Source organism: Lepidochelys kempii, chromosome 6 (genome assembly GCF_965140285.1).
Source record: "Lepidochelys kempii isolate rLepKem1 chromosome 6, rLepKem1.hap1, whole genome shotgun sequence".
Taxonomy (NCBI): Eukaryota; Metazoa; Chordata; order Testudines; family Cheloniidae; genus Lepidochelys; species Lepidochelys kempii.
Genome location: NC_136385.1, coordinates 31,426,122 through 31,440,034, shown reverse-complemented (window position 1 = coordinate 31,440,034; position 13,913 = coordinate 31,426,122). Strand labels below are relative to the sequence as shown.

Sequence of the window (13,913 nt, the reverse complement as noted above, 5' to 3'; positions counted from 1 at the left end):
GGCTTGGCATCTCCCATGGGCTAGTTTAGGTGAGGTGCCACCTCGTGACTGGCTTTTGTGAATTCTATTCTGGGGAGCTTCTCTCTCTTTGTTCATTGTATAGGGAGCCTAGTTCTTGAACTCAGGCTTTGTGAATCCCAGTGATTTTTCTAGGAGCATAAATTCCTTTGTGAATCTAGTCCTTAACCCCCAGACTTAAGTGCCTAAATCCCAGTTTTAGGCACCATTATGATCCACAAAACTCCCCGTTAGCTGCCACCAAACGCTGTAGGTGCCTAAACTCACTCAACGCTTAAGTTTTCTGAGGCACCTAATTTCTGCCTCTGGACATGCACACTGCTGCCTCACTCAAGGCACCCAGGTACCTATCTCCCACCCAAGCCTCATTGCAATACATGAACTAGGGGAAGATAAGCATTCATCCACTTATCTTTCTGCAGGGCTAGATTGGGAAGGTGTGCCCAGAGGTCACCTGCCAGATTGGGTTGCAGTTGTAGTTGTGATGGTGCTAACACTGTCCAGATTAAAACTTCTAGCCCAGTGTCTCATGTGGGAGACAGGTTTGGTTCCCACCTCAGGCACAGTGATTGGAGCAGGGGTACTGCACTCTGGATCTCCCACCTTCCAAATGGGCATCCTAATCACCAAGCTATAAAGTCATTTTCTCTCTCTCTAGCCCAGCAACTAAGTATTTATGCACAGTGGAACAGCTTCAACAGGAGACTGAATAAGCCCACATCAGAATATCCTAAAGCTCAGTGGTTAGAGCCCTCAGAGGTGTGGAAGACCCCTTTTCAAATCCTTGGTTCACTGCTCCATGAAGGGGGAAATTGAAGCTGGGTCTCTCACATCCAAGGTGAGGGCTCTAACCACTGGGCTAAAAGTTATACTGTCATTACCTCTTCCTCCTCTTCTGTCAGTTTTATGTGGAGTGGGGCAGGTGCTTCAGCTGCCTGACTCCAGAAGAGGGCGTTGCAGCTGTGGATTGCAGGGAGAACTAGGTTTCTCCCTGTAGCCTCGACTTAGGTGCCTCTCTTCAAGAGTGGAGTGGCTTAGTACACCCCCCTTCTCTAAGGTATTTCCAACTGGCTTGTTTAGGTGGGGAGCTTCCTAGCTTGCTGGCTTTTTTTGGATCATATTCTTGGATGCCTATCTCTCACCATTCACTGTATAGGGAGCCTACGTGCTTGACTCAGGCTTTCTGGATTACAGTATTGTCTGTGACTTTATGAGCACCTAAAAGTTAAGCATGGCAACGCTGAGCCTCACAATGTCAAAATCCCTTTGTGGATCTGGGCCTTTGTGCCTGCTAGGGAGTGGTAGAGCATATTGCCCTTTAGCTATTCCCTACTCCTCCTCTGCTATTGATTATGCTGACTTTACGCCACCTGGTGATTCCCTGAGATGCCCTATCAGGGCAGCTTTCTGGCTGCTTTGCACTGCCAGAGAGAAAGTCAAAGAAAATCCATGATTAATAAAAGTCTTATCAGCATGAGTTTGGGATGGGCATGTTACTCCCATGCGTAGCCCTACAAGGTCTTGAAATATTGAGCCTTAAAACACTCATGCAGGATAGAATATTTTCAGATTAGCATGGGGAGAGTTCAACAGGTGTGTGTGTGTGTGTGTGTGTAAATTAGGGCATATTTCTCTAACTGCATGCCTGAAAAAGAAAGTGTTTGTTTGAAACTGCTCGGACATTTGATTGTTAGCAGTGGTGCTGGAAGAGATGAATTAGCAAGCAGCTGAAGCAGTCAAAGGCCATTATGGTTTTTTTGCCATATACATTACATATGTAATATGAATATGTGCCACACAGGCACACTGGAGTCCACATAATCATGTTTACTTATTACATACAAAATGCAAGACCTAATTACATATATACATCTTTGGCAAAGTTCTAGTGGTTTCTGTAACGTGAAAGAAAGTCCAGGCCTCTTAAAGACTCATACTATTTAAATTCCTATACCCTACAGAATCCATGTGCTAAACTTTATGTATCATATGGCCTGCAGTTTATCACAATGCTATCACCATTACATATATGGTATCTGTATACCTCGAGCAAGTATCCTGTATACCTCAGTTGCCCATCCGTAAAATGTGAATGATAGTACTTCTCTACCTCACAGGATAAATACAATAAAGATTTTGAGGTGCTTATACTACAGTAATAAGGTATTTACATGTCCCCAGAGGTGAAAGTAAGCCGGTACGCCCTGGTATGGCGTACTGGCAAGAGCTGGTACACTGTACTGGGGCAGCCCGGCTTCCCCAGGGGGCAGCTTAAAGGGCCTGGGGCTCCCAGCAGTGGCTGGAGCCCCAGGCCCTTTAAATTGCCTCCAGAGCCCTGCTGCTGGAGCCCTGGGGTAGCGGCTGCTGGGCTCCGGCAGCTAATTAAAGGACCGGGGCAGTAGAAGCAGGGGGCTATTTAAAGGGTCCAGGGCTCCCCAGAGCCCTGGGCTGCTGCTGCTACCCCGGTGGGGTGGGGCAGGAGGGGGGGGCACTTACAGGGTGGGCTGGGGCTGGCTCTGGCTCTGACCCCCTCAGCCCCACCCCTTCTGGCCCCAGCATACCAGTAAGTCACTCGACTTACTTTCACCCCTGCATGTACCCCGCTGGATGTATTTTACAGTGTTCCATTTTCAAACAATCAAATAAGAACCTTTTGTCTTGTTTAGCAGTAATGTGGCAAGTTAAAATCTAATACTGCACTTTTAAAAAAATGCTTTATAAAACAGTGATTCATCAGAGAAAGTATTTAGGCACAAGTGATCTCAGAGTGGAGGAATGGTGGTTGAAATATGCACTGGCCACTGTTTGCTGGTATGTGATGATAAAAATAGAGCACAGATGTGACAAGAATATCTTTAGCTTACTAAAGGGTAACAAGTTGAAGGAGACTGTCCTACAGTCTCCTATACAGATCAAACATTTCCTCTTTTTTTTTTTTTGTTCAGCCATCTTGACAAGCTGCCCAATAAAAAATTGATAGACTTCAAGAATCACTGGATATTACTGTCATGCCTAACTTAATAGAATAGATGCTGTTCAGTGTAATATTGGTCTAGAGTGTTATATGACTGTATCGACCAAAGTCACTGTAGCATATGGAAAACTCTGGTAGCTTAGAAGTGTTTGATGCTGTTACTATACTTGCATGTTTTATATTGTTGGAAGCAGCCCCTACAGAAGGGAGGGGGAAAATGTTTGAAGCGCCTCATTTGGACACAGGGCCTGACTTCTGACTGCCTTGCACCTTGTAGTCAGTACAAAAGGAATCTAAACTGCTGCCATTCTGATTTGGAATTGTTTCACATCCGCTTTGGCCAGATAAAGGTGATTTTGCAAGGTGTAAGGCAAGGAGTCAGCCCTAAGAACCTAGTTCAGCTGGATGATGCTGGTCAGCAATTTGGCACTTCAGTTGACATCACAGCTACAGAAGCAGCTGCTTTATTTATATGGTCATTTGCATGAATGAAAAGTAGTGCAGTGTCTATTCTGGATTGTGAAGCTTGAAATACTTGTGAGATCTGCTTTCATTTCTGCATGTTAAAATTACAGTGTAAAAATGTAATATTCCACCTTGGTAGGAGGGGTGCCTATTCAAATTGCTAGAAGCTCAGTGAAGCTCACCAGTCTTCCTTAAGCAATGCTAGTCTAGAAATGTTGCTATTCTTTCATCAAATTGCAAATACCTATCCAGTCCCTAAGGAGCCTCAAATATTTGTATATCACAGGCTTGTGTTTGAAAGCTTTTAGCTTCCAGAACTCTCTCCTTCAAACTTATTTGATATGTTTTATGTTTGTTTTAAAAACATTTTTACCTTGTTCTTTCAGACACTGGCGTAGACCATCAAGCTCTCCTTAAACAGTTTGAACACCTCAACCACCAGAATCCTGAGACATTTGAATCTAAAGATTTAGATATGTTGATCAAAGCAGTGAGTTTTAGATATAAAATATTGTAGATGTTCACTTGCTATGATTATTTATTTCTCTGCAGTGAAAGCAAATCCTTTTACTTTATCTATACCAATCTTCTGTAAATACCACATAGATCTTAATCTTAGAGGAACTCAGTTGGCTCCATTGTGTATTGGAAAGCTTCTATGCAATTGATATGTGTTCGCCACAGAACCTGTTAATTTTTCAGGTAGCACCTTACAGCATTCTCATTCTTGTGCCAGTGTGAGAAGCTTTGGGAACAAAACATGACTTGTCAAGGGCATGTAAATTCAGTTCAGTTTTGATAGATGTGTATTATGCCGTAGAATATTTTTAAAGTATATTTTTATACCTAAATTACTTTAAGCTTGTCACATAATGACTGTAATATAAGGTAACAATTGCCCCTCTCAAAATGGCCATATAGATTTCTGGACCGTACATTTCTGGTGTATGGCAAGCTGCAATACCACAACACAACTGAACTTCAGATATCCATACTAAACGTTGCTTATGGGCACTTAATCTCTACCAGGCCCAATGTACAGTAAGTGAATATCAGTCACAGGCATGGTTCTCACTCAGCTGACATATCAGTGAGATGCAGTTTGGCTGAGAGTGCAGCATGGCTTTTTTCAATAGTGGAAAAATTATGCCTCTCATGGAAAGAAAGATTTTAACCTCAGGTATGCAGCACGTAGCACTGTACATCTGACATTAGAAGCTGGTTGAGTGTTTCTTGCACAGAGAATTTGGTGAGTTAAAATTCTCCCTCCTAATTTACTCTTAAGAAACTTTCCAAAAATCTTACCAGTTAGGAGCATCATTTCAGAAAAATTCTGACTGGTAGGGAGAGGGAAGTCCTTAACTAGCAGTTCTTTCTGTTCTTAAGCCATTCCACCTTTGTCTGCTTTCATTTACCAGCTGGAATGACACAATTTAAGGGATACCTTAGGGGCCATCTCCTCTATAATTTGTTTTTTAAAATGTGTGGCATTTTGGAGATGAATTCTAAATAATTGGAAAGTCAGTATCAGGTGAATCTGAACATCCGTTAGGGGACAACATGAGACTGCTGAACTTCCTTCAATACTATTAAATACATTAACATTAAAAACTGAAAACTAACCAGCTGCAAACTGCTTCCAAGCTTAAGCAAGTCTGCATTAACTAACCCCCATAAGGACTAGCATGTGGTCCTGTTTCAACTCAAGTTAATTGACAATCAGTTAATTCAGATTAATTAACATGATTGTAAATGCTAATCTGGACAGTCCACAAACATAGAATTTTAGGACTGGAAGGGACCTTGAGGTCATCTAGTGCAGTTCCCTGCACTCATGGTAGGACTAAGCATTACCTAGACCATCCCTGACATGTGACTCCATGTTTGTTCACTAAACTCTCTAGTAAACCATAGACAGTTGTATCCTGGAACAAACACCGGGAGAGATAACACTAGCATTTACTATTTTAAATGGATTAAGCTGATTCATAATAAAGCACTCTTATTCCAGAATAAATGTCCACACATGAAGTTAATCAGGAAATAGCTGTTTGGGAATAATTCTCCATATAGATGAGCCTTAACACAGACCTTCCAATATTATCCATTTTCACTCACAGTATTTAAAGTAATCTGTCATTACAGATTAAGGGCTTGATTTGTAGAGTTGCCATGAACCTTGAGTAAGGGACACCGGAGTGTCTTATAGACTTTAAGGCCAGAAGGGACCACCACCACCATCATCATCTCATCTCACCTCCTGCACATCACAGGCCATAGAACCCAACCCACCCACTCCTGCAATAGGCCCATAACCTCTGACTGAGTTACTGAAATCCTAAAATCTTGATTTAAAGACTTCAGGCTACAGAGAATCCACCATTTACTATAATTCATACCAGCAAGTAAACTGTCCCCCATGCTATAGAAGAGGGTCCAAGGCCTCCAATGTCTCTGCTAGTCTGACCGGTGGGGAGATTCTTTCCCAACCCCAAATACAGCAGTCAGTTAGACCCTGAGCATGTGGGCAAGACCCACCAGCTAGACACCTGGAAAGAATTCTCTGTAGTAGCTCAGAGCCCTCCCCATCTCGTGCCCCATCTCTGGCCATTGGAGTTATTTGCTAATGGCAGTTGTGGATAGGCCATATGCCATTGTAGGTAGTCTCACCATATCATCTCCATAAATGTATCAAGCTCAGTCTAGAAACAAGTTACTGTATATACTCATTCATAAGCTGAATTTTTTTAGTAAAGGGAAGCATCAGAGGAGGGGATTGGCTTATGAACAGGTATAGAGAAGGGGAGAGATGGGACACAGCCCCTCCCCCCAACAGAGGGAGCAAGGAGAGGCAGCAGAGCCAGATGGGAAGAGGCGGGGCCAGAGTCTATCCGCTTCTAGCTACGCTGCTTCCCCCCCCCCCCACCCTCCGAAGCAACTGCAGTTCCGGGGCTGGCAGGCTGCAGCTGCGCTGCTCCGCCCTGCCCACCAGAGCAGATTGTGGCCGCGCCGCCCAGCCTGCCGGAGCACGCTGCGCCCATGCCACCTGGCCCAGCTCGTTGGAACATGCTGCAGCCGTGCCGCCCGGTCTAGCCTGCTGGAGCAGGCTGCGACCACGCTGCCCAGTCTGCTGGAGCAGGCCAGGCCAGAGACATCCTCCCCACGTAAGGTGGGAAGGGATGGGATGGGGAGGGTGTGGGGGTCCTGCGCTAGGGCAGGTGGTCACAGGGGTTTCTCCCTGGCCCCCAGCTTCTCCCCCCTCCAAAAAATTTCCCCACCAGTTGCTGTCCCTGCCCATCAGGGTAAGCAGCTGGCTCACCGGGACACTTTGTTTACTTAGGTTTACCTCCGTGCCTGCGGACGCTCGAGGTAAACAAACCATCTCGGCCTGCCAGCGGCTTATCCTAATGGCCTGGGAGCCAAAGTTTGCCAACCCCTGAATTATAAGGTTGGCTTATGAATGGGTCATAAAAATTTTCCATTTTTACTTATCCATCTTAGGGGGTCGGCTTATAAACAAACTGATTTATGATTGAGTATATACGGTAGATTTTTGGCCCCTCTCTACTCCTCTTGGAAGGCTGTTCCAGCACTACAATCCTCTGATGTTAAAGACTTTTGGCTAATTTCAAGCCTATACTTGCTGAGGGCCAGTTTATATCGATTTGTTCTTGTGCCAACATTAGCCTTTAGCTTAAAATAACTTCTCTCCCTCCCAGGTGTTAAATTCTCTGATGTTTGGTACCTACTACCTCTTAGGTCCTGGGAGGAGGTGCACTATGCTACCCTTGTACCTGGTGCCTCTTATTTCCCTCATTGTCCTAGTTCAGCTGCACTGGCTGGAACATGTGTGGGGAGAATGGAGTCAAAACTGTGTCCATTCTACAGTCCCTGCCCATCTGTGTAGGATGGAGAGTAATGGCCCTTTGTACAATGTGGGTAGCCTACACAGGAGAAAAGGGTGCCTTATTGCCTCCTCTTAGACCAGTGCATGGGCAAGGAATGCAAATCAGTTGATTCCAAGAACATTAAATCCTGTGAAACTGATTGGTTTTGCTGAACAGGTAGAGTGGGGAAGAGACGGATATTACACTACACTCTGTTGAAAGATGATCCCCAATTAGTTTACCTTGTGTTTGGCAAATCAGTGGCAATATGGCTCGTCATTCACACTTTGAAGCAATACAGTCTTTTCAGCATAAACATTTCTTACTTGTAGGCTACAAGTGACCTGGAAAACTATGACAAGACACGCCACGATGAATTTAAGAAATACGAGATGTTGAAGGAACATGAAAGGAGAGAATATTTAAAAACACTGAATGAAGAGAAGAGACGGGAAGAGGAATCCAAATATGAGGAGATGAAGAAAAAACATGGAGATCACCCCAAAGTGAATCATCCTGTAAGGATACGGTGTTTACACATTTCTTATCCTGCTAGAGAAAGCTTTGCATACCGAAGAGCAATGGCTTATAACAAAACAGGCCCAGATAACACCTTGTTCATTCACATATGATCAGCATTTAAATGGGGAATAAAAGACTAATACTCTGTGGGTGGGATTTTCAAAAGTCTCAAACTCTGCTCTCATTGAAATCAATGAGAGTCTTACCACTGAGTTCAATGGAAAGAAAGAGAAACCCGTGCTGAGCGCTTTAGAAAACCCTACCCTAGATGCCTGTTATCTTTGCTGTGTTTGGTATACAGTTATGTGATATACTGGCAAAATGCTTGCTTATAAAGACGCCAGAGATTATTCAGGATTATTCTGCCCCACCCATGCTTACACTGCAAATCCAACATTACAGCTACCTTCCCTCTGGGCAGGAAGAGTAGACAAATTCACTTTAGACACAGTTCCTAAATGAGGAGCTGTGCAAAGCGATTGCAAAGCGATTCCAGAGGTTCCGTTTCCCCAGAGTCTGAGTGTGCTGCTTCATGGCACCCTCAACCCCTCTGCCTTGTGACAACGTAGAGCCTGACTCAGAACCCATTGAGGTCAATGGAAGAAGACTGCCATTGATTTCTGTGGGCTTTGGATCAGGCCTGTAAAACAGGGCCATTATAAAGGTCTTTGAAAAGCCTTTTTGAGAAACTTTAACTCCAGTTTAGTGCAATAAAATTACATGTCATTACTTTGAGTGATTTCTATTTGTAACTAATCTACAGGGAAGCAAAGACCAACTGAAAGAGGTGTGGGAGGAGTCGGATGGGCTGGATCCTAATGACTTCAATCCTAAAACATTTTTCAAGTTACATGGTAAGAGATTAGATTTAGTTTAAAAGGTACAAGTCAAATTATTCTTGCATTATCTATTTGTTTTGGAAGGTGTTATCTTCTGTTGGTCACACAAGCTATTTGGATGAGTCCAGGAGGACAGAAAGGAGTAAATCAGCAGTTTTGTCAGGTTCAAACTGTTCATGCAAGAGCACTTAACACCACATTGGGTATATGCATTATTGTATTGCTACACTCAAGTGGAGCAATGTAAAAACTGAAAGTTATATTTTCAGAAAGAGCTCATGTATCTCCAAGAGGAGTGCAATAATTGTATGTGGCAGTAGGTTTAAAAGACATAGCTGGTTCTTTAGTTGCCAGGTAATTTTTTTAGGGGGAATGTCCTTAGTTGTCATTTTGCTCACAAACTATGCCATCAGGATGAGCCACAGAAGGACTGTATGAATGAACTTGCAGTTTCACCATCTCACTGTAGCTCAGTAAATGGAGTGTCAGCCATTCTACTGCAGGGGTGGGCAAACTTTTTGGCGCGAGGGCCACATCTGGGTACGGATATTGTATTGTGGGCCATGAATGCTCATGAAATTGGGGATTGGGGTGCGGGGGGTAAGGACTCTGTCTGGGGGTGCGGGCTCTGGGGTGGGCCTGGGGATGAGGGGTTGGAGGTGCAGGAGGGTGCTCCCGGCTGGGACCGAGGGGTTCGGAGGGTGGGAGGGGGATCAGGGCTGGGGTAGGGGGTTGGGGTGCAGAAAGGGGTCAGGGGTGCAGGCTCTGGGTGGCTCTTACCTCAAGGAGCTCCCGGAAGCAGAGGCATGTCCTGCCTCTGGCTCCTAGGGGGAGACGCAGCCAGGTGGCTCCGCTCCCTGCCCCATCTGCAGGCGCTGCCCCTGCAGCTCCCATTGACCCTGGTTCCCAGCCAATAGGAGCTGTGAGGGTGGCGTTTGTGGCAGGGGCAGTGTGTGGAGTCTCTTGGCTGCCTCTGCGTGTAGGAGCCAGATGGGGGACATGCAGAGCCATGGCATGTGTGGAGCGGGGCAAGCCCCCAACCCCACTCCCTGGCTGGAGCACCAGAGCGGCGCAAGCCCCAGACCCCACGCCCCAGCAGGAGCTTGAGGGTTGGATTAAAACATCTGAAGGGCTGGATGCAGCCCCCAGGCCATAGTTTGCCCACCCCTGTTCTACTGCCTCTGGAAAAACGGAAAGAATTGGGCTCCTTCAGAGACCTCTAAAAAATAAATCTGCCTTTACTATTTCTCATTTCTGCAGCCAGAACTTGAAACAATAGCAGAGAGGTGTAAACTTTGCCCATTTATCTTAATAGCATGTTCACGTCCTTAAATCTCATTACTTAACAATTTTACTGCTGAGCTGTATGCAAAGGCACTTAGGCCTCATCTGCACAGTGGGATAATGTGCTCTATGACGGGTGATTTCTAAAGCACATTAATTGGTCTGTGTAGACCCTGCTGGTGTATGCTAAAGGTTCTCTGTTGTGCTTTAATGTTGTAGTGTTTCAAATCTTTCAATGAGTGTACAACATTTTAGTGTGCTTTGGAAATAACACTTTTTTGTAAAGCACGTTACCCCACTGTGTAGGCAGGCCCTTACTTGGTGCAGCTGGATGTGCCTGGTATTGTGCTGGTGGTTTGATGAAGGGCTGAACAACAAGTGGAGGAAACTAGGTATGGTTTTGGTTTTGACTCACCCAAAGGGAAAAAATGCATAAGCTGAAACTAATGCCAGCTCCAACTGAAGCAAATAATTTTTGAACTGTCTATTTGACCTTGTTTAATCTTGGTTTATGAGTATATTAAAGTCCTATGCAATTTAGCCACTCTACTTCACATTCAAAAAAATATTAGATTTTATTACTTTTCTCCTAGGAATCTAAGTAGAGCCGTATAGCTTCTTCTTTTGTCTGTTTCACCAGAACAGAAATAGCCAGCTCTTGCCATTGAAAATTAACATACAAGTTCTCTGATGCAGCTAACTTATAATAGTATATAAACACTTATTTGAATTAGACGGGACAGTCTCTCAACCATTAAAGTATCACATAATATTCAGATTAAGAATGGATGGTCACATAGCATGAGTTACTGATCCACAGTTACCAGCATGTCTTGCCAAACTCATGCTAAACTGGAGTACGAGTGGAGTATTTATATAGCAGTCAGCACAATTCTGAAATTTGCTTGGAGAAACTTCCATACATTTAGCCAATCTTTTCCACAGGTTCCTGTTGGTCCGGGATATATTTACAAATCTTGGCCAAATATAGCTACCTTTTCTCATGTTGAGCAATATCTAACTGTGTGAGTGGCCTGGGTATTCTTATTTTAGGTTTTAACCAATAAAAAACACACACACCTCCTGCCCCAAAAATGAAATTAGTGTTTATTCAATAGACACGGGAAAAACACCAGAAATGGTTACTTGTAGCTAAGGGTTTGTCTACATAGAGCAGTAATGCAGACTATAGGAATCTGTATAGATCCCGACAGTGCACACCAAAGGTTCCCGAGTGCACTTTAGCATAGTGCTGTTTGAAACAGTACTACATTACAAAGAGATTACAGTATATAGAAGAAAGCCCTGGGGGAAAAAAACCATTTTTGGACTTCTACATAAAACTCAAAAATTGCTAAAAATAAGCCCCCCAAAATGAAAATAAATCCCCCCCAAAAGACAGAGGGCCTAAGGTAGCCCCATTATTACCTGTTTGGTTAGCAGTTTCTTTTAGCTTTAGATGTCTTTTTAGCTTTTCTTATTTGAGAGTTAGAGGAATCCTTGCAGCCTTATCTAATTATAAGTAAATATCCAAGTCGCCAGAAATCCAGTGCAGACCAACCACAGCCTGGTTTACTGTTAAGTGGAGTAATCTTCATGTCATACTCTGTACTCAGCATCTTATTAGGTACAGAGGTTAATCCACTCTAGACTCTCCGCTGACATCTGCTTATCTGACCCATTGTGAAGTACTGTATTCATTATTTTCTGTATTTACTGAATTTATATTTTCAACTTATACTTTTCTAGATGTCAATAATGATGGCTTCTTGGATGAGCAAGAATTAGAGGCCCTGTTTACTAAAGAGGTAAAAAAAACCCAACCATTTCAGAGCATTCAATACGTTGCTGCTTCCCCTCTCTTTCTAAAGGGACAGTTACTTATTTTATTTTAGACTATGAACAAGAACATTCATCCCCAGGTCTGAGTGACCTTGACACTCTAAAATTATTCAACACACCAGTGAGGGAGAGAAACAGTAGTTTAGTGATTAAGGCAGAGAGCTGGGATTCAGGCATCATGGGTTCAATGTCTTGGTCTGCCACGGACTCACTTGTGTGACCTGGGATAAAGTCACTTAGGCCCAGGTCCTCAAAGGTATTTAGGTACCAAATGTCCATTGAAATCAGTTAGTCCCTCGTCTATGAAAATGGGGGTATTGGTATTTGTCTACCTCACAGGGTGTTGTGAGGATACATACATTGGTGATAGACACGACTGTGATGAGAGCCATCTTGCTGAGCACAGGTAGAATAAATATACTCTTGGTTTTCCAGCATGTTTTGTCTCAGCATCTTTCTCACACACACACACGTCCCTGCTACTACCCAGTCTCACAAATCTTCCCACTCCTCATGAGCCAGTGAGAAGAGATGGACCTGACTACATACCCTCACGGTTAACAAATGCAGGCTATTATGGACCAAAGCAGAGAGTGAATCCTAAAGTGCACAGACCTTACAGAGAACACCTTGCCAGTAGCCACCTCTTCTATACCAGTGGGGCAAGAGGCAGTCTTTTTTAGATGGGTGTTTGCCAAATACTTATGGTTTTGTAAGTTAAAACCAAAACCTGAAAAATTGACTCCGAAACTATAGGTAGCCAGTGCAGATCAAGGAGTACAGAACACTATTTACAAAAAGAGACGCCACTTAACAAATGGACACTGGTTCAGCACCAGATTTACACCCAGGTCCTGCAATTGACCTCATATGGTCACACCTCTGTGCCCACACGGGATTCCATCGAAGTCAGTTGGGCTCCTCACCTGCAGTAAGGCAATCACAGGATCATTTCATGAAATCAGATTTCCATGTGAATTTAAAATATAATCCTGTGTGGAGGACATTACGGTAGTCCACTTGAATTAACAAACAGGCTTCATACCATTGAAAAGCTCACTTTCTGCTTAAAATTATGCTAAAATAAATTATTTCTTTACCTAGAACAATCATTTCCCTTCAGATTTACTGTTCAGTCAGAAGTGCCTCAGCTAAATGTAATGCAAAAGCATATCCGTATCAGGGCTGGTTCAAATTGGTGAAGTTTTGTTTTTAAGCAACATTTTACATCATTGTCTCAAATGTGCTCTATTCTGAATAAGCAGTCCTTTCTTCCAGCTAACGTTTACTACATTTATTTTCAGCTGGAGAAAGTATATGACCCCAAAAATGAAGAGGATGATATGGTGGAAATGGAAGAAGAAAGGCTAAGAATGAGAGAGCATGTTATGAATGAGGTGTGGTCTGAAGGTTAACAGAGTTGGCTAAATCCTGCTCTGTTGTACCTGTGCAATCCTACTGAAGTCAGCGAGGTTGCCCAGGTGCAGCAGAGGGAAATTTTGCCCCTTTTACTATATACAATTAATTCAAAGCATACAATGCTGCAATATCTTGTCCTCATTCAGAAAAGATGCTGGCTGGATAAAATTGCTTGGTAAAGTCTATGTTCCCACTTACTGAGTTCCTGAATCATCATACTGTGGAGTAGGCATGGAGATCTCTACAGATGTCCCAGGATCCACAGATATTACCTGTGAATCCTGGGGCATAGAGTAGCCCAGGGCTGGCCTCTGTGTTGTTCCCTTAGCCTGCCTTGTATATCTGTCAGAACAGCTCCAAGTTGAGCAATTTTGTCAGTGCCTTGCAGATATTTCCCAGGGGTGTTGGGAAGGAATGATATTCTATAGAGCTGGTGTCCTCTAGCAACAGCACTTCTACACCCAGCTATACCCCCTAAAGCTTGAGGAGTGCATTGAGGTTGTGCTTCTATTAGTCAGAGGGAGGCCCTGAAGGAGGGATTCTGGGACAGTTTAGCTGGTTTCCTGCTACTTTAATTCCCTCCTAAAATGGAAGGTTAGGATGGATCACAATTATTGGCAGCAAGTTTTCAGTCAGCTTTTAGTGTGAGCGTCTTTTGGAGTT

General features: G+C 43.8%; 1 protein-coding gene across 2 annotated transcripts in view; it reads left to right on the top strand.

The window, feature by feature from the left end:
- The window catches only part of NUCB2 (nucleobindin 2), a 48,300-nt gene that overhangs the window by 20,948 nt on the left and 13,439 nt on the right, over positions 1-13,913 (top strand). For both annotated transcript variants that reach the window (XM_073347384.2, XM_073347386.2), the window contains exons 5-9: positions 3,844-3,947; positions 7,677-7,862; positions 8,630-8,720; positions 11,739-11,797; positions 13,136-13,228. In XM_073347384.2, the coding sequence (XP_073203485.2) occupies positions 3,844-3,947; positions 7,677-7,862; positions 8,630-8,720; positions 11,739-11,797; positions 13,136-13,228 (533 nt within the window). The remainder of the gene's footprint in view (positions 1-3,843; positions 3,948-7,676; positions 7,863-8,629; positions 8,721-11,738; positions 11,798-13,135; positions 13,229-13,913) is intronic.